The 19,002-nt window shown below is 56.6% G+C and overlaps 1 protein-coding gene across 1 annotated transcript in view; it reads right to left on the minus strand.

Annotated features, from left to right (window-relative positions):
* The window catches only part of LRP1 (low density lipoprotein receptor-related protein 1), a 77,792-nt gene that overhangs the window by 45,718 nt on the left and 13,072 nt on the right, over positions 1-19,002 (minus strand). Inside the window, 5 exon segments of the mRNA XM_009334169.1 lie at positions 207-396; positions 715-937; positions 2,775-2,937; positions 16,807-17,070; positions 17,339-17,467. Coding sequence (XP_009332444.1) covers positions 207-396; positions 715-937; positions 2,775-2,937; positions 16,807-17,070; positions 17,339-17,467 — 969 coding nt within the window.

The raw sequence follows: 19,002 nt of genomic DNA on the forward strand, positions 1-19,002 counted from the left end.
GCTGGAGGTGTTTTGGCAGGGCCAGGCCCAGGCTGAGCACAGCTCCTTGGGGCCATAGGGTGCTGCTGACAGAGGCTCCTGGGCAAGTGAACCTGTCCTGGGTGTCTGGCCCCATTAGGAGGGTGAATTCAGAAGGTGCAGCCTGTCTCCATCACCATCCAGCCTTTGGGGTCCAAGAAGCTGCTTTTCCCGGGCTAGGGTCCCACCTGTGGGCTGGCGCCGTTGGTGGTAGATGTGCAGTGCTCCTCCCTTGTCCACCCGTGTCACCACCTGGTACTCGGTGCTGTTGAAGCGGTTGACACGGATGACGCTGGTTTTCTGCTGGGCGTTGGCATTGTCAGAGTTGGTGGCGTAGAGATAGTTCTCAAAGACGGTTAGCCCGTAGAGGTGTTCAATCTGGAAGGCACCGTGCAGGCGTCCACAAGGAATTTAGGAGGAGACATGAGGAGGCTCCGAGGTGTGCGAAGCCCCCAATCCCTGCCCCTGATCCCACCCTACAGCAGTCGCCCCTGTCTTATTTAGGGCATGAGATTGGGCTTGGCAGGCAGGTGCTGCAGGACCGGTTGTTCTTCAGCAGCTCGCGCCTTTTCTTTGCTGAACCAGCAAAGCCAAGCCTGTGGACCAGTGCCTCCAGCAGGCTAAGCTCAGACATGTCTCTAGCACACTCTGCCATAAGACCCCCCCAAGTTGCGACCTCCCTCTGGCCCCACTCACCAGGATGCCCTGGATGATGGTATGTCTGTTCTTGCCTTCATAATCCACCACCTCAATATAGTCCAGGTAGGCATCAGCCCAGTACACCAGCCGGTTCACCAAGTCCAAGGTGATGCCGTGGGGGAAGACGATCTTGCTGTCCACCAGCTTGGTGCGGTTCTGTCCATCCATGTCACAGCGCTCCACCTTGGGAATCTGCCCGTAGTCGGTGAAGAACACTTTGCTGCGTGAGAAGGGCAAACGCAGGAGCTCAGAGCCTGGATATCACATTTGACCCAGAGAGAGGGAAGACGCAGACACACAAACGGTGCACGCTCATGCCTGCAGACAGGGGCTTGCCCCTGTGGGCACAGGGGTGGCTGGGGTCCATGACAGCAACTCCCAGCCGGGGCCGGCCCAGGGGAGCTTCTCGCTGCCTGTGCTGCCCAGCTGTGCCAAGGGCTAGCAGCACCTCCTTGCACCTGCTGCTAGGCGCAGCAGCAGGGGGAGCTCAGAGGAGCCGCAGCAACCTGGGCAGAGATGCTGAGACAGGCAGACAAAAGCTTGAACCCAGAGTTGCTGGTGTCACCAGGAAGAGGTCCAGGGCCCTCCACCAGCTGACACGTTAAAACACAACCTGATGCATCTGCCTGTGCACTGTGCACCTGAGAGCCATCCTGCCTGCAGTGGCAGCTCCTGGCACAGCGCTTCCCAGACAAGGCACAGCCCAGAGCTGGGGCTCAGCACTACCGCCCTGAGCACCTGGGCCATACCGGGTCTCTGATGCGGAGCCCGAGACTTTAACTCGGTCACCCGTGGGGCTTGTCTGCACCTTCCCTGTTTGAGGACAGAGCCTCTCTCCAGGCTGCTATACAATATTTATTTATAAAAAATACTTTGGATTTTCTGCTCAATAACATCATCTCTCTTCAGTCAGGCAAGGATAAAAGCACCCATCTGGAAAGCAGCAGGTGAGCAGGGAGATGTCCTCTTTACTGGTTTCACTGGGACCCTGCAGCACACACAGGTGAGCACCCTTGGACGGAGTGCACCATCAGGTTAGGCAGACTGCACTCACATGCCAACAGACTTCCATGCCAGGCAGTGGGATTTCCCCTGCACGCATGCCCTGCAGCTGGACCACGCTCACAGAAAGCGCCCGGTGGGATCTCGCACACCGCTCTGCTCTGCCCACCGTGGCCTCGACCACGCCAGCTGCTTGCTCCCGGGGTCCAGCAGCTGCCACGCACGCTCCGAGCTGCTCCGATGATTCAGCATCCCAGCCTCCCCATGCAAAAGCTTTTGCAAAAGGCAGCTGCCTGAGAGTTGCCATCTGACCGCAGCACCCCGTATAAATAGGCACAAGGGGAGCTGCTCAATCCATGCAAGTATCTGACTGTTTCAGTTCCTGAAAGCCAGTGCAAAGCTGTAACCACGCAGCCACAAGCTGGAAGCAGCAGCTTGTCCTGAGCCTGGCCAGGCCCATCCTGCAGGACTGAGCGCTGGCAAAGCCGCTGCCCAGGGCAGGTGGAGCGGGAAGCGCCCCTCCAGAAAGGGGCTTCTGGACACGCGCACGCAGGTACAGGAGATCCCACCAGCCCCAGAGGGAAGGACCACACGCTTGCCAGCTCTCACCAAGAATAGTTAATTAGAAGAGCCAGGTTCAGATGCTGATGTTCCCCAGTGCTGTACCAGTCCGGCTCTGCGCCCACACCAGCACCTGTCCCCGGTGCAGTGCCAGCTGAGCAGAGGCTCAGGCTGCTCTGACACACCCCTAAAGACCAAACCTTCATCTCGTCCAAAACTGACTAGTACCAGAGGGCTGCTTAAAATGCTGCTGCCACAACTACCCTACAGCACGTGGCCCAGTCTCAGCTGAGGGAGAGAAAATGCTATGATTCACTCATTGCTAAAGCCCAGAGCAGCCCTCACAGGCAGGGCAGTAGCTTCTCCAGCAGCATCCCTGCCACCCTACTTGACTGCAGCAGCTGGACCCTCCTGGCTTGCTCCACCTCCCCAAATCGATGGTGCAGGTCCCAGCAGCAACGCTGAGCTCTCCCACTCACAAGCAGGACTCTTACCCCATAGCTGGGTCCAGCGCTATCCCCTTGGGGTTGTACAGCTCCAGGTCCAGCAGTGTGACACAGGTGACTCCATTCTTGTTGCAGACAAAGATCCTGTCATCGATGTCATCCACGAAGTAGAAGTTGCCTGTGAGCCAGTCAATAGCCATCTGTTCCACATCTAGGCCGTGGGAGAGCAGGGGTGAGAAGTTCGGCAGGGAGGAAGGGAGGGAGCCAGGAGCCCCACGCGTGCCTATGCACAGGGTCTCTGACCACTTCCCAGCCACCCAAGCATCTCAAGCACAAATGTAGCTGAGGTGCAAGGCCATGTGAGCCACAAAGGAGTTGTGATCTGCACTGCACCAGGGACTTGGCTCTGGTCACCCCGTCTGGATGGACACAGCAACCCATCCTCTCCTCCCAAGGGAGATGGGACCTGCCACCCCCCAGGCAGCCCAGCTGCAAGGAGCAGCGCTGTTGGAGACATCATACACAGCCAGGAAAGCATCCCGTGGGAGCACTGGCCCAAGCAGGGGGAAGGCTCTGCAAGGTGGGCACTGGAGGAGGGAGGAGGCAAAGCCAGTTCCTGGAGAGCCAAGTAGGACAAAAGGGGAAGAGGCTCAAACTGCAGCATTGGGACAGCAAACATCTGCCAAGCCCATGCTCACGGCAGCACAGGGAGGGACTGCAGCAGCCGGGGGCTGCAAGCAGAGTCCCGCTCAGGTGAGGCAGAGTGGGCAGTGCTAATCCCAAGCTGCAGGGATGCCCCGAGCCCTGAAGCAGGTGAGAGACAGCATCTGGCATGCAGCGTTTAAGTATTTAATTAAACCAGTAAAAGCCTGTTAAATCGGATAAACCCAATGCACCCGAATTCCTTCCTTGAAGCCAGGTCAGTGCTCGGCGTTGTTCCGTGCACCCCTCACCCGCCTGCCAGCCCCGGGCCAAAGGCCAGGGTGCGGGGCTGCAGCTCCTGGAGGCTCTGGGAGACGCCAAGTGCTTTGGAGGCCTATCCTTTCGGTTAGTGCCCCCCCAAGACCCCACACCAGCCCAAAGCAGTATCGCAGTGCTGGCACCACGGCTCGGCTTCACAACCGGCACGGGCAAGGCAAAGAAGGGATGGGACAGGAGCAGCAGTAGCCCCACAGCCCGACCACCCCGAGGACATCGGGACCCAGACAGCCCCAGAGGAGCAGGGCCAGACACCGCTGAATTATTAATCAGCGCAGAAGCTTGGGAGCGCAGAGGGAGGGAAAACATGAATCAAGCCAGGACATTTTGCAATGCCCCGTGCTCCCCCTGCTTGCAGGATTCGGCCTGATGGTATCAAGCCCTTCCCTGCTGTAGCACCACGAAGCACTGCCTGGGTTTTGATGAGGCCCAACTAATGAGCACCCAGTGCTTTGGGGGTGCCCTGTAAGTCCCCGAGTTATCCAGAACAGCTCACTCACTTGCACGCCTCCACTGAGCATTTCATGTCAAGGCCACGGCCCCAGGGATGTGGACATCCTGCCAGTGGCGATGGCCAGCTGGTGACCAACCACCCTCCCCTCTAGAAGGGTGAGGCTGCAGCACCCGCAGCCACCACCCAGCATGATGCATCTCATAAAAACAAGTGGAAACAGCCAGAGCCAAAGAATTAGCATCAAACCAGCCAAGCCAAAGGCCCGCACAGAGCTCCTCCCACGCTGCCCAACGTGCCAGAGCCAGCAGTGGGGCTGGGGCAAAGTCCGGGGCTCCTGGTCCACCCAGGGCCCCTGCACCCTCCGACCTGGCTCCTGGGCACCCGTATGCTGGCCGGCAATAGAGGTTTTCGTGCTGAGTGAAAACCACCTAAAAAGGTGCACAGGGGGTGTCAGGGGGGCAGCGTGGGTCAGCCGAGGGCCATGCTCTGCCTCTGTGATGGGGCTGCCTGAGTCACACTGCCTGGACCAGCACCCTCTCTCCCTCCTCCCTGCACCCCCCAGCCCTGATTCACCCCTCTGACAAGGGGAGGGGGCGGCAGAGCCACACACACACGCGCAGCCCTGCTTGGGTGAGAAACACTTCAGCAAAGGGATGTGCAAGAATTCCCCAAAAAAGCAGGTCTTGGCTGGCGCCTGCGTGGCTGAGTCAGAGTCACAGGACTGGGGGAGCGATCCAAGCAGGGGCAGACTGGGAGTACCCGGCAGGATGGCGCTGAGGCCCTCACCCCCCATGCAGGGGCGTGGACCCCCCTGTCCACAGGCTTTGGCTTTTCCTCTCTGCCTTCCTCCTGGAGAAGGCCCAGCCATCACCACCCCATCACCAGTGCTTGCCCGCACCTCAATCCTCCTTTCCCAAAGCTCTTCCCCAAAGCCCCTGGCGTCATGAGGCTGCTGCCACCTCACCGGCCACATCCCGCTGAGCCGGAGCCGCATCCAGCCCATCCAACGGGGAGGAAGTTCACGAACACGGCACTCGAAGGCTAAACAGAAATCAGAAGGGAAAATGGCCAAAACAAGCTATAGGTTTCCAGCTGCTCGCTTCCTGGGGCCTGCAGCTTCCCTCATGCCATTTCTGCGACGGTCACCTCTCCCTGTCAGAGGAAAGGGTCCTGGTCCTCCCAGGGGTCACCCGGACAGGCCCCAGCTCCAAGCGGGGCAGCACTGGGCCGGGGAGCTGGGGGTGACGCAAGCACTTGCTCTTCTCTCAGGCTGTATTTTTGCAGCTGGAAAACATTATCCTCCTCAAAGGCTTTTGTTTTTCAGCTTGCTCCTTCTCTCCCTGCTCGCCATCCTCCCCCCTCCTTCGCAGGAATCAGTTTTTATTATTGTTATTATTATTATTTTCAGCTCACTCTTTTAGCCCCAGCTAAACCTGGATTTCCTCTTGAACTTTCAGTGGAAGCTAATTTAGCAAATGTCTATTTTTAACCCCTCGTGTTAGCCTGCAGAGAGCTCTACCCCCACTCATCACTTGGCTTTGGGAGAGGGGAGGAGTGAGGGATGCGGCCTCTCCCGCCCAGACGCTGCACACACCCCCAGCAGGAGAGCGGGTGCCCAGGGAAGGTGTGCCACTGCTACCCATGACTGACAAGACTTATGCAAAGACCCAGCTCAGGGGCACCAGCAGGGACCAGCAGGTCCCCGGGCACAGGAGGGTCCTGTGAACAATTTCCATGGAAGGAAGAAGCCGGGGAGCAGCGACCACCCCTGTCCTCCTGCCCGTAGCTCCCAGCAGCAGAGGGGGGCTGGCTGGCGAGTGCATCCTCCCCACCAATTCCCATCCCAGCGTCAAGTCTTCCTCCTTGCTCAACCATCGCTGGGCGTTGCAAGCAATTGCAACATGCAAAACTCATTTCCTAAGATTTATTTATTTGCTAGGGTTTGAAAACGAGTTTGTGGGGGCAGAGAATAGGGAATGTCAACTTTAAAGACTCTTCCTGGAAGAAGCTAACCAACCTCGTCAGGCTGGTGAGCTGCAGTCCATGCCAGCCGGCCCTCCTCAGAGGCGCTGGCCAGGAACGCTGCTGGTTGAAGTGGGCTTTGACCATTGCCTTCCTTGTGGGGAGAGGGCAGGTGAAGGGAGGGGAGAGGGAGCACCAAAAAGTTCATCAGCGTGCAAGTGGCACGTTGCTCAACAAGGGCGGGCTGGCAACTTCAGCAAACTCCGAAACCCACCCCGCACAGATGTTTCCTGGTTTCACGCTCAACATGAACCAAGTGATCCTGACCAAGCTTTCGCTGAAGTCCCTGCCACAAAACAATCTATGTCACACTGTGCTTGGATTTTCCCTTTTCCTTCTCATGACCACCAGTGGCAGAAGCTGAAGCAGCCTCTGGGGCCAACAGGCCCTGAGGAGCCACCGCTGGGGCCAGCTGGCTGGAGGAGAAGGCTCCCAAGTGTCCCTTCCAGCCCAGACTCCTCCAACACCAGGCTGAGACCTGTCGTGGCACTATCAGGGCACACTCAGAGAGAGCAACTGCCCCAAGAGGCAGCAGAAGCATCTAGCCTCCACCCAAGAAGTTCTTGGCCCCATCAACTCTTACAAGTCTTCCCAGGCACTCTCAGCAATAACCTTCTCCCTCCCCAATTCCAACTTCACATCCTGTGCTCAATGGGGCTGGGATCATCTTATCCTGCTCAAAGAGCTCCTTGACTCAAGTGGGTCATCAGCTCAACAGCTGTCCACAGGAGCTCCTGCCAGAGGTTCTCCCTTCCTTAACCTGAGCCATGGAGCATCTGATTTACCCCACAACCAGTCAAGCACCGCAAGGCTGTGGCTTTTTTGGGAAACGAGCATTGCTGACCCAGCACATAACTTTCCTCTGCATGAATCAGTTGTTGTACAGTCTGCAAATACATCAATTGTGGCCTGACACAAGGAGGAAGGAAACACGCAATCTTCTCTGAGACTAAAACATGGATTTCGACACAGTTAAACAGCTGCAGTTAAGATGCGTGCAAGTCAGCAGCTCACCCTGTCTCTTGCACAGTTAAGCATGGAAGAAGAGAAACTGCCTATAGTGGTGAAGGTGCAAAGAGCTTGGAAATAAGTGCTCTGCGCTGCAGCGGTCTGGAAGAAATCCCACTTCTCGATTACTCCAAAAGGGAGCACTCCCCATGGGGTGTCTGGAGCAGGGCAGGACAGGGGCACTGGTCAGGAGAGGTCCAAGCTCTGCTGGGAACCCTCCTTCCAAGACTCCCCTTTGAAGCAGCTGAAAACATCACCATTTTCCAACGCCAGGCACAGAGGTCTGTCACCAAAGGTCTCTGCTCCCCATTCTGCTGAGGTGCATTTTCACCTTTGCCCCAGCACATAGGATAGATAAAAGAACTGGACTGAGCTCTGCTGCTGACATTTGCATGTTGTTTTTAAATAAAGAATATTTATGTCCAAGTGCATCCACTAAGAACAGCCCACATTTTTTGCTTCAGCTACAGTGGATCAGACCTAACACAAGCCCCAGGAGTAAACAAGTGCCTAAGGCATTTGGGCTGCAGTGACCGGCCACAGAGAAACACAGATAACTGTGCAGCCCACGGCCCAAGCAGATACCGCACCAGAACTGCTTGTCCGCACCGCATCAGAAGCGGAGAAGCCACCCGGAGAGCAGCCTCCTGGGGCAGTTGGCACCGTGTCCTCCTGCTCCCAGCAAAACCCACGCAAGCCAGAGCCCAAGGGGCAAGGGGGGGCCATGTCCAACTCGCCACCCAGCAAGAAGCCCAGGCAGGCGGCTGCACTGCACGTCCTGTGGCACCGGGAGAGCCAATGACACGCAGCTCCTGTGGAAAAAAGCTTGGAAAAGTTGCCGAATGTTTCGGTTCAAAAACGCCTCCAGAAGAGGAACGGAGGCTCGTCAGGAATGCAGTCCCCAGGGCTTCTCAAATACATTGGTTTCCTACTTTCCTTTTTATAGGGAATGATCCGTTTGATACATTTACATAATACCATAATCTAGAGGAATTTCTGTCGCTTCCCTCTACAGACATCCTCTCCCCCGGAGAACAAGACTGTCTCTGTAACGGCAACATGCTCCATGGATAAACACTGCTCCTGGGGACAGTTTTCCTTAATTAGAAGTATGTTAACAGGACAGGCACGAAGACAAACTCCAGCCCTGAAGGGCGCCAGCCACGGGATGGATGGACACCCCGCACCCCTCGAGGGTCTGGCACAGCCCCCCCGGCTGGCTCCCAGGAACAGACACCTCCTTGTGCGAGGAGCCGCCACCTCGAGCCTCGCTGCCAGCTCTGAGATGGGGAGGAGGTGACTGCGGACAGGACAGACACCAGCACACACAGCCACTACCATCACGTCAGCCTTGTTTCCTTAGAAAACCAGGCTAAAAAATAAATAAATTTAAAATTCCCTCTGTTAAGCTGTTTAGCTCAGAGGAGGAACCGCTGGGTGGCCCACATCCAGGACATCTGACTCGGCACTCGGAAGGATCCTTGTGGCCTCTGCACACACGCACACCTACGTCCGCACAAGCCAAACACTCCCCAGGAGGTAAAACCGCCCCCCCCAGGGCTGCGCAGCGCCCCCGGTTGCTGGGGCGCCGCGGGAGGAAAACCCCAGCCTGTCGATCCCCAGGGACAGGCGGAGCAACTGCCAGTTAACAGAAGATGCCAGAGCATCACCCTTCCCCAGGGAGCCCCAGGCTGTCCAGACTCCCCGCTCACGCAGTCTCCATGCCTCAGAGACCCCCACCCCGGCCAGCGCAGCATCGCAGCTGCGTCCTAAGGGAAATGTTCAGGGGCCACCGGCACCTCTCCAGCACTGAGCACAGCCCCAGGCTGACACAGCCTCCAGCTTCCTGGGGTGGGGACACCCAGGCAGCATTTTGTCACCCAGCTGCCAGACAGCTCGCACCTCCTCCCTGGTCCCAAACCTGCCCCACTCCCCACGGTCGGGCTCAGCCCTGCAGCATCCCTGCATGAGTCCAGCTGTGGCACCGGAGGTGGGAAGAGCAGAAACAGAGATAGAGCAAGCTCCATCTCAGCTGCATGGAGGGCAGCCAAGGGATCGCTAATTATTCTGCCTTAATGAGGCCATTTCACGGGCAAAAATATTCAGCAGAGGCCAACAGAGGGACAGGGTGCTCAGCTTCCTTCTGGATGAGAGGAGAGAGACACAGGCTCGACAGGAACCCGGGGAACTGTCATCGGGATGATTTTGGGGGGCAGGGGGACAAGAAAATGAAAATGGGGCCAGTCTGGGCAGAGACAATCCCGGCAGGGCTCGGCCACAGCACAGTGAACCTGGCACGAGCACGGCAGGCAGCGGTGTGGGACAGATGGACAGATGTGTTCAGGGATAAACACACTCCTGTCCATTTTAAATCAAACCCGTCCCTGCACACAAGAGGATCCCAATTACTCAGGACATTAATTTCACCCTTTTGTCTCCAGCAACATGGGAATGCAGCTCGCCCCACGCTTGATGCCTTGGGGCTGGCCAGAAGGAGACAGAGGGGAGCAGCGCAGGGGGAGCGGCTCTTGCCGTGGGGGGGTGACTGCACAGGGCTCTTCCGTCCCAGGAAAGAGGGGGCAGAGAAGACCCTTCCCTGCTCTGCCACCGCAGCCCGGGGGATTGGGGTGGCCACGAGGAAGGGAGACTGCAGCTCAGGCAACAGATCTGGCCAAGCCTGAGCACCACAGAGCCGTCCCCTCCTGGCATGGGGACACCCTCGGACCACTCAGCAAACCTTGGAGAGGAACAGAAACCACCCCAGCCCAGCTCACCCTGCTCCAGGGGGGTCGGTCCCACTGGGGACTTTATCCCTGTCCCACATGTGGGGAAACACCGAGGGGTAATTAAAGCCAGAGGTGCCAGGTGGAGCTGCAGAACAGTCCCGAGTGTATCCACAGCAGATCTGCCTCCAGGCTGAACAGAGACGGGCCGGCACTTAGTTAACAGACTGATTAAAATCATTGTGGCTGGTGCCCCCTCCAACATAAAGAGCTGATGCGCTGGTGTGAGCACACTGGCCCGACACTGCACCCATCCCTTGCTGTCATGCATTGCTGCTACAAGAACAGTCATAAAGAGTTAAAAAAAAAAAAAGAAAGGAATCAGCAGATGAAATTACCAATCATCCTGCTTTCTTGCCAAGTAAGTTCACATCGGAGCCTCTTTCTTGGCTAGTATGAGGCAGCAAGGAAGAAAAATAGCTTTCCATGCAAAGTGGGGAAAGAAATGTACTTGGATTCCTCTGCAGAGCAACATCTCCCTGAAATCAATTTATCCCAAACCCTACAGCTCTTCTGCTTATTGGCAACAGGACAGGTCATTACGAGTAACAGGGTTGAAATGGAGTCAATGAAAACAACCTCCTAGACATGCTTGTTTAGATAGATGCTGCCCAGGAAGGTATTTTAATAATGGCCAGATTGCTATCGTTTAGGGTTTATAATGCACTCGGGATCAAATGTCCTGATATTTCAAACCCCTTCCTGGGGGCTTGTTTTATAAAAGAAAAACAACAAACCTTAAAACAAAAAATAATAAATCAAGGAACCTCCTCAGCCTTTTCCCAGCAGTCCTGGACGTGTCCCACCAAGCAGCCGACATTTCTGCCCACTCCACCTGGGAGCTGGCCGCAATCCCCACAGCAGCAGCCCCAGGGCAAGGCCAGCACAACCCTGGCTCCATTACTGTGGGACGTCAGCAAACCTGCAACCATTGCCCTGCGCTGGGAGAGAACCAAAGCTCCAGACACCTGGGCTTCTGGGGCTGTGAATTAGTGGTACTGGCACCAGCAACCTTCCAGCATAATAAATGCATTCAGCAAAACAAACCCTGGCACCACAGAGCTGCCAGTTCTGACCGTGCAAAAAGTCACAAGTCAGCTGAGAAAGGGGAAAAAGAAAGAGAAAGAGCAGGGGAAGGGGAGCCGCCAGGAGACCCACTGAGAAACCAGGTTTCAGTCTCCTGACACATGTTCTCTAGTATTTTTCCATAGTAAAAGCAAAGAACTCCTGCCTTTTCCTGAAAGCCGAGTATCACTCAATCACACCGCGCTGGAGCTGAGGCTTTAGCACTGCCATCGCAGCACTCACACAAATGCCACAGAGGCCAAGAGGTGGCCAGCGCGGGGAGAAGCTGCTGCCAATTAACAGTGTCCTCTTAAGGAGGGCTCCTCGCAGGGCTGTGTGCCCAACCTGCTCTCGCCCCCAGAGCCCACTGTGCATGCTCCAGGGAGGCATTACCACTTTCTCTTGTCACCTGTGGGGAACAGGGACACAAATCCGATTTAAGGTCGCACAAATCTGACTGCAGACTGGCGCACTGCTTCTCTCGCCCCTCTCTGTCCCAGCCCCGGGGTCTCAGGCAGAGCTCAGGGACTTGCCCAAGAAGCTGCAGCTGGGGCACATGCTCCCCAACAGCCAGCCCTGGGATGAGGGGAACACGGGGGGGGGGGGGGGTGGCAAGGAGAGCTGGGGGAGCAAAGGTCTCAGACTGGGCCATGGAACGCAACAAGCTTTCTGCACACATTCATCTTAGCAGAAATGGCAGCAGGAAAATTATAATCAAGGCAACCGCCACCGCTCCGGCCAGGATCTGCTGCTTCCCTGGCACACAGCGAGGCCACGGACTGACTGGCATCCGGGCAGGAGCCACCCGACCCACCCCAGCCACGGGCAGGACCCACACTGTACCTCCGCCCACAGTCGTGCGCCCACGGGAGCTTGGGTATTGCCCACCAGTGGGGAGGCAGACCCGACCCAGGGGCTGCCTGGCTGGGAGGGTTGAGCAGCACAAGGGCCTGGAAGCAGATTTTTTTTTTTTTTTTGGTGTGTTGTTTTGCTTTGAAATTCTTTGGAAGCCCAACTCCAAACAAACAAGGACATTGTCTCGGGAAACATGTGGAGGCTGGAATCTGGTCGAGAAAACCCACGGGAGCAGAAAGTCCCCAGAGGTCAGGGATTAGCCACCGAGCAAGGTGGGTCCGCAAGGACTGGCAGCAGCCCACTGCCAGGCACAGGCAGGGCAGGGGTGGTTCCTCTCCTTCACGCTTGTATGCGAGCGCTGTCACTTCAGAGAAAAACCTGCCCTGGTCACCAGCCGTCCCCAGCCCCATGCAGGTGGCAAGGCTGGGACTGGACGGGTCCGGGCCGACAGGGACTGTGGGGGTTCCCTGTGCCGCCCCACTCACAGTGGCAATGCTTGGCTGGTCTGAGCAGATGCTGGGTGCTGTTGGAGCAAAGCCTTCATGGGCTCTGGAGAGTGGCTCTCCCCCTGTGCAGGCACGCACCGTTCTGTCCTTGAGTGCGAGCAGACATGCGATGCCTGCCAGGATCCTCCCCAGTCAGAAACAGCACTGGATTTTCACACAGAGCAGAGGAGAGGGAGAGAGAGGGAGAGCAGAAAGGGAGGAAGAACAAGACAAGTTCCGCTTGTTGCAATTCAGCATTGCCAGGAAGGACGAGCCCTCCCCTGCACCACTCCTGCGCCATCGCATGTGTGCTCGTGCCCCATCCTTTTCACGGGGCTGAGCCCAGAGGGTGCTCTGGCGGGTTCTCAACAGCCAGGGAGCAGCCCCAAGGGAAGGTGAGCTCCAGGGGCTGGGCAGGAAGGTGCCACCTCTGAGTTCCCCACAGGGACAGGGACAGGCTGGACCCCTGGCTGGTGAGGGTCCCCACACCTGCCTGCAGCGGGTTCGGCTGCTCTGCAGCACTAGCCAGGGGCTGCCTTGGCCGCGCAGCGTGGCCACCGGCACCAGCACTGCCACCAAGCCCCACGTGTCCTCCCTGTCACCTCTATGCTGGAGAGGTGCCCAGGGCTTCCCAGCCACCACAGTCGGCTCCAACTGATGGCAGAGAGAAATAATTCAATTCCAACATAAGGTGGTTTTTTGGGTTTTTTTGTAAGAGAAATAGATGGAAGACTTTACCAGCCTCTGATTTTTAGTGTGTCCCTGAAAAAAGACCTGGGGGTAGGGAACCGGCCAGCTCAGATCAACTGAGAAAATCACTGCCTGTGAAAAATGTCCACGGGCAGCACATATTTGGGAACCAAGGGACAGTCACCATGAAAAAGTGCATCGGTACTCAAGACTGTGGATAGAAAAAAGGGTTTAACAGTGCAAGGACCAGGGGAAAAGCAAAGCTTCAGAGTACAGGGGGTCTTGCCAAGCCCTGTTAATAGCATTCATTTAACACATCTCCCACAACACAAGTGACACTAATCTCTCTGCAGGAAGGGAGCAGGGACAGAAAGGCAGGGAAGCACGGCTGCTATCAGAGCTGGGCTGTGTCATCTCACCAGCCCAGACCTACCCCTGACAGCTGGGGGCTGCTAATTTCCAGCCCTTCAGCATCAGTCTTCCCCCATCAGATGCCAACTCAAGCCCCATTAGCAGCAGGCACCAGGGAAGCCTGACTCCTGCTGTTAGCAGATAATGCCATAAAGAAGCAAATAAAGAGGGAAACCACTAATTGGATTCACAGGTCTCTCCAGTGGCCTGACAGACAGGAGCGGGGGAGTGACATTATCTCCTCATCACAACCCCCAGCATCAGGCCCAGGGCTGGGGGAAACTCATTTCTTCAGCCTGTTTGTGCTCATGAACAAACCCTGCCCCGCAAGGACGTCTCCCCACGTCTCCAACCCACGGCAACCCAGGAGAGGCTGCGCGGGCACAAACGCAGCCCCGCACCAGCAGCCATCTGCCGAATACAGTGCAGAGCCGCACAGCCTGCCAGGAGCACACGGCAAAACTGTGTAAGGACTGTTCCCTTGGGAAATAGGAATAAAAAGCAACCGGCACCACGTAGCCAACGAGCAGCTCAGGGCAGCCCTGCTCCCACCCACTCTGCGCCCCAACCTGCCATGAACGGCACCCGCAGCACCCACCGAGATGCGTCCCTACCACAGGTCTCTGCCACCGTCCCCCCAGGGGAGGGCAGAGGTGGCAGCTCAGAGCCGGTTAATGGAGGGGGTTAATGGAGGCCCTTCATCACACCCTCCCTGGGCAGGAAGAAGATCTGCTGGGAGACGCACAGGAGCTGTGTTCTCGCTCCTTCCAAGGTATGTTGGATTGTTATTGCTAATGCAGCGTTTCCAGATGGCATGCATCTGTCCAGGCAGCAGTACCCATCAGAGCACAGTCTGCAGGCAAGGAGGCTAATGGCACGACCACACCACAAGCCCGCATCTCGGGGCTGAAAATCAGAGCCCAAGTGTTTGTGCTCTGCAGCCCAAACCTGAGGTTGTTCCACCCTTCCACACTGGAGGAGGGACCCCTTCGCAGTTCCTCTGCAAGCAGTCACCACCCAACAGCAGTGGAGACCATGTGCAGGAGCTGCTGGTCCCTCCTTCCCTGCAGATGAGAATACTCCCTTCATCCCAGGGCAAAGGCAGGTGCTTTCCCATCCAGGTCAGCTGAATTCCCCTCTTCCCACTCTGAGCTATCGCAACCGATCAGGAAGCCAAGCAAAGCAAGGCACCTTTTCTTGTTTGGACTTGAACATGCTCTTATTACGAGCTCCCTTCTGCTCCTGACCATAATTAAAAGGTTGTGTCTCAGATTAACTTCCTGGACCTGGAGCAACCCAAACTGCTCCAAAAGCCTGTCAGGCCAACAATCTCACCTGGGTATGGCGGAGGGGCAGCAGGGCAGCAGTCAGTGCTGCAGGTCCTGATCCTGCACTTACACCTCACCACCATGGTCAAGGTGGTTGCTCCTCCTGCAGCTACCTTGATTCAAGAGCCGGGTCACCGATCCCTGCTGCTGCTGCACCCTCAGTCTCGCACTGCCTACAGCCAGGTGAAGGCACCCTAGAAAGCTCAGGACCCTCCCAGCACAGGGACCTGGCTGTGGAAGGGCACCCGGGCTGACTTCAGGAACACCCCGAAACCTCCCACCCAAATCCCAGTGGTTCCCCTTCCCCTCAGCCAACCTGCAGCTCACGGCTCACGTGCCATCCACGAATCATGGCCTCCGCTGCAACTCCCAGCTGCAGGAAATTACAACGTTAAAACTGAGCTTGATGGGAAGAAGCGTGCCGCCAGGGCTTTACATGATGCTGCTGTCTGCTCCTCCGGTGAACTACAGGAAAACCAAACTCAAGCCTGAGGAAGCCTTAAGAGAGGAGCCAGAAGGAGCACATAAAAGCAGAGACCTCCTTAAACCATCGGGGGGGGGAGCGGAGAGCAGAGCCGAGCCCTGTCCTGACTAATTTCAGGCTATCGCCTGCGAGAGCAAAGGGTGAGGCCTCTCCCTAAAAATACACACTGCCCTAAAAATACACGGTGCAAGCTTAAATTAACCATGCTGCACACACCCTCGACAGGGTGCAGCGGCCAGAGCCTGCTGAGCCCCAGCCCCAACACAACCCAAGGGGCAGCAGGGGCCAGCAGGTCCCCATCAGCCTCCCGGCTCGTGCCCCACACTTCAGCCAGTGCTTCAGTCGGTTCCCCCTTGGCAGCCGGGGCACCGTGACATTGCCCTCAGCAGAGAAACGCCCTCGGCTCTGAGATCCACCCGAGACCTTTACTCATTTGCAAAGATCAGTTCATACATGTTCATCTAATTTACTAGGTTAGCTATTGCTCATCACATAACAACACCCACGTCTCTGCGGAAGAAGGGGATCCCTCTTGCATCAGGCACTGCACAGAGAGTCTCCCCCTGGAAGCACCCCTAACTTCAGGAGGCAAAAGACAGCAGGAGGATGACGCCAGGGAAGCTGAGGGCTGCAAAACCTGACGGAGATGCACTGCAAACCCCAGATACCCCAAATCCCATCTTGACTGACTTGGTCTGTGGTTTCATAGGATAAAGTCAGTGACAGTACAACACTGGGAGCAGTTTCCCACATCCCAGCTGTATGGCTACAACACCCACGCACCTCCCCCCTCGGAGGCACCCCACCAACCCCACTGCTCTGCACCTGTGCATGCGAGAGCACACATGAAAGGCTCCTCGAAGCCCACGGCTTCTGCTGGGACCCCTCACCAGGCTCTCGGGAGAGTGGGCACAGGCATGGGCCTGAGTCAAAGAGCACCAAAATCCCAGCAAGTAACTCTCCTTCCTATTCTGACTCCTGAACTGGGACCAGCAAGCCCAAATAGGAGACGGAGCTGTAACCACATTCATTACGGCCGGGGAGACACAAGCGGAATGAAACCACCATCTGCCACTCACACCGGTGACTCACGCAGCCGCCTGACGGGAGGCACTTTTTGGTTGGGATTTTGTTCTCAGTCACTACTTGGGGTGGGGACCAACACCTGGTTTGGCCAGGGGAACATGGGGTGAAGACCAAAAGAGGAAGCAACAAGAACTGCCATCCTCAAACCCGCTACACAGGTACCATCTCTGCTCCTCACTGTATCATTTGTCCTCATACATTCACACAAAGAAACCACAAAACTTGCTAGAAATAATGAGGGAAGAAAAAGGAAAGCCAAAAGCTACATTTGTGCTGAAGCCTCGGTGCCTGGCCCTGTGGAAACCTGCCTCCTAACAAAATACACCCCTGCTTCACCCACCTCTGGCTGGGGATACTCAGGCTGTCGAAAGGAGATGGGGACTGGGGGAGCAAGGACTGGGAGCAAGGTCCAAAGGCGAACAGGCACTCACGGTGTAGGCTGAGGGAGATGTTGATGGAGCGCTCTTCCACAAAGCCCTTCAGGTTGGGGATCTTGGCACACTTGAGGATGGTCTGGGAGGCACTGTCGCCCACGTGAACCCAGCACACTGTGTCTTCAATGTAGTTGAAGTCCATGGCCGTGGTCTGCTTGGCACTGGTGGGAGTGATGTTGGGCACAGGGGCTCCGCTCAGGTAGGTGGCCAGGATGTTCTGGGAGTTGGCGATGAGCAGCACGGGAGGACGGTCCACAGGCTCTGGCATGGAAAGGAGGGGAGAAGGGTGGTCATGGCAGAGCACCCAAAGCTCATGGCTGCAATGCCATATCAGCCTGGCCCTTCTGCTCCAGTGAACACAAGACCGTAACATGCAGCCCAACATGTGCAAGAAGGTGGTAGCACAGGACAGTCCTCAGGGAAGAGCACCCTGAAGTGAAGAACCAGGGGCAGAGGTACACACACGGCAGGAGGCCACGGTTTGCAGAGCTGCCCAGAAGCAGCACACTTCTCCTATCAAGGATCTCACCATTCTTGGCTTTGCAGGATCTGTTATCAGGCTGCAAGAGGTATCCTTCAACACAGCTGCACGTGTAGGAGCCCTCTGTGTTCGTGCATGTCTGGCTGCAGGTCCCGTAGATGGTGCATTCATCAAAGTCTGGAAAAGAAGGCAAAACCCCAAAGTTTGGACTAGCAAACATCTCTCCTTAGCTGCCTTAGGAGGGAATGAAGGCTCCCCCTTTTCTCCAAGGCAGAATCATAGAATCATAGAATCATTAAGGTTGGAAAAGACCTCTAAGATCATCGAGTCCAACCGTCAACCCAACACCACCATGTCCCTAAGCGCCTCATCTACATGTCTTTTAAATACTTCCAGGGAGGGGGACTCACCCCCTTCCCTGGGCAGCCTGTTCCAATGTTTAACCACTCTTTCAGTAAAGAAATTTTTCCTCACGTCCAATCTAAACCTCCCCTGGCCCAACTTGAGGCCGTTTCCTCTCGTCCTATTGCTTGTTACTTGGGAGAAGAGACCGACCCCCCCCTCGCTACAGCCTCCTGTCAGGTAGTTGTAGAGAGCGATGAGGTCTCCCCTCAGCCTCCTTTTCTCCAGGCTAAACAACCCCAGTTCCCTCAGCCGCTCCTCATCAGACTTGTTCTCCAGACCCCTCACCAGCCTCGTTGCCCTTCTCTGGACATGCTCCAACATCTCAACGTCCTTCTTGTAGTGAGGGGCCCAAAACTGAACACAGTATTCGAGGTGCGGCCTCACCAGTGCCGAGTACAGGGGCACGATCACTTCCCTACTCCTGCTGGCCACACTAGTTCTGATACAGGCCAGGATGCCGTTGGCCTTCTTGGCCACCTGGGCACACTGCCGGCTCATGTTCAGCCGGCTGTTGACCAGCACCCCCAGGTCCTTTTCCACTGGGCAGCTTTCCAGCCACTCTTCCCCAGAGCTGCAGGGGAGGATACGATCCCCAAGCCAAAGGGATGGTCACAATGGCCTCCAGCAGAATACCTGGCCAACGTCATCTCGTGACACCTGCAGGCAGCCCCCAGCTTTCTGCTCCAGCATCAGCAGCAAGGCAGCAAAAGGACAATCCCTGCCTCACAGCTGAGCCTTTTCAAGGCCTAATTATCCACTGCCCCTCCTCCCCACTCTGCAAAATCTGCACCTAAATTTCCAGTCTGAATTTCTCTAATCTTCAGCTTCCAAACCCCTGGCTTGCACGCTGCTCTTTCTTCTGCTAGATGAAAGAGCCATCTCCACCGGAGAGCTCTTGCCCCCAGAGAAGCGTGCAGGAGCTGATAAAGGCCCCTTTCACCTCTGCTCAGATAAATGAAAGAGACGGAGCTGCTGCAATCTCTCACTTCCAGACTTGTTTCCAGGCATCGCATTGATCTGATCACTCCTCACTGACCCTCTCCTATTTTCCAGCATCCTCTGAGGCATGGACACTGGAGCACATACAAGCCCAGCGATGGCCCCTGACTCCGTACACAAAGGCAAAGCCTTTTCCGTACTCCCCCCCAATATTTCTCACTTGGGCTTTCAGGAGCTGCATCCACGTAACAGCCCCACGGCAGCAGGAAGGCAGAGTCCCATCCCGTCAGCCCCCTGTGTTCTCCCCTAAAAGGCAGGGTCTGCCGAGCCCCAAGTCCCTTTGGCTGCACAGCCAAGCCCCGGCACTG

The sequence above is a fragment of the Pygoscelis adeliae genome, unplaced genomic scaffold, assembly GCF_000699105.1.
Source record: "Pygoscelis adeliae isolate BGI_AS28 unplaced genomic scaffold, ASM69910v1 Scaffold591, whole genome shotgun sequence".
Taxonomy (NCBI): domain Eukaryota; kingdom Metazoa; phylum Chordata; class Aves; order Sphenisciformes; family Spheniscidae; genus Pygoscelis; species Pygoscelis adeliae.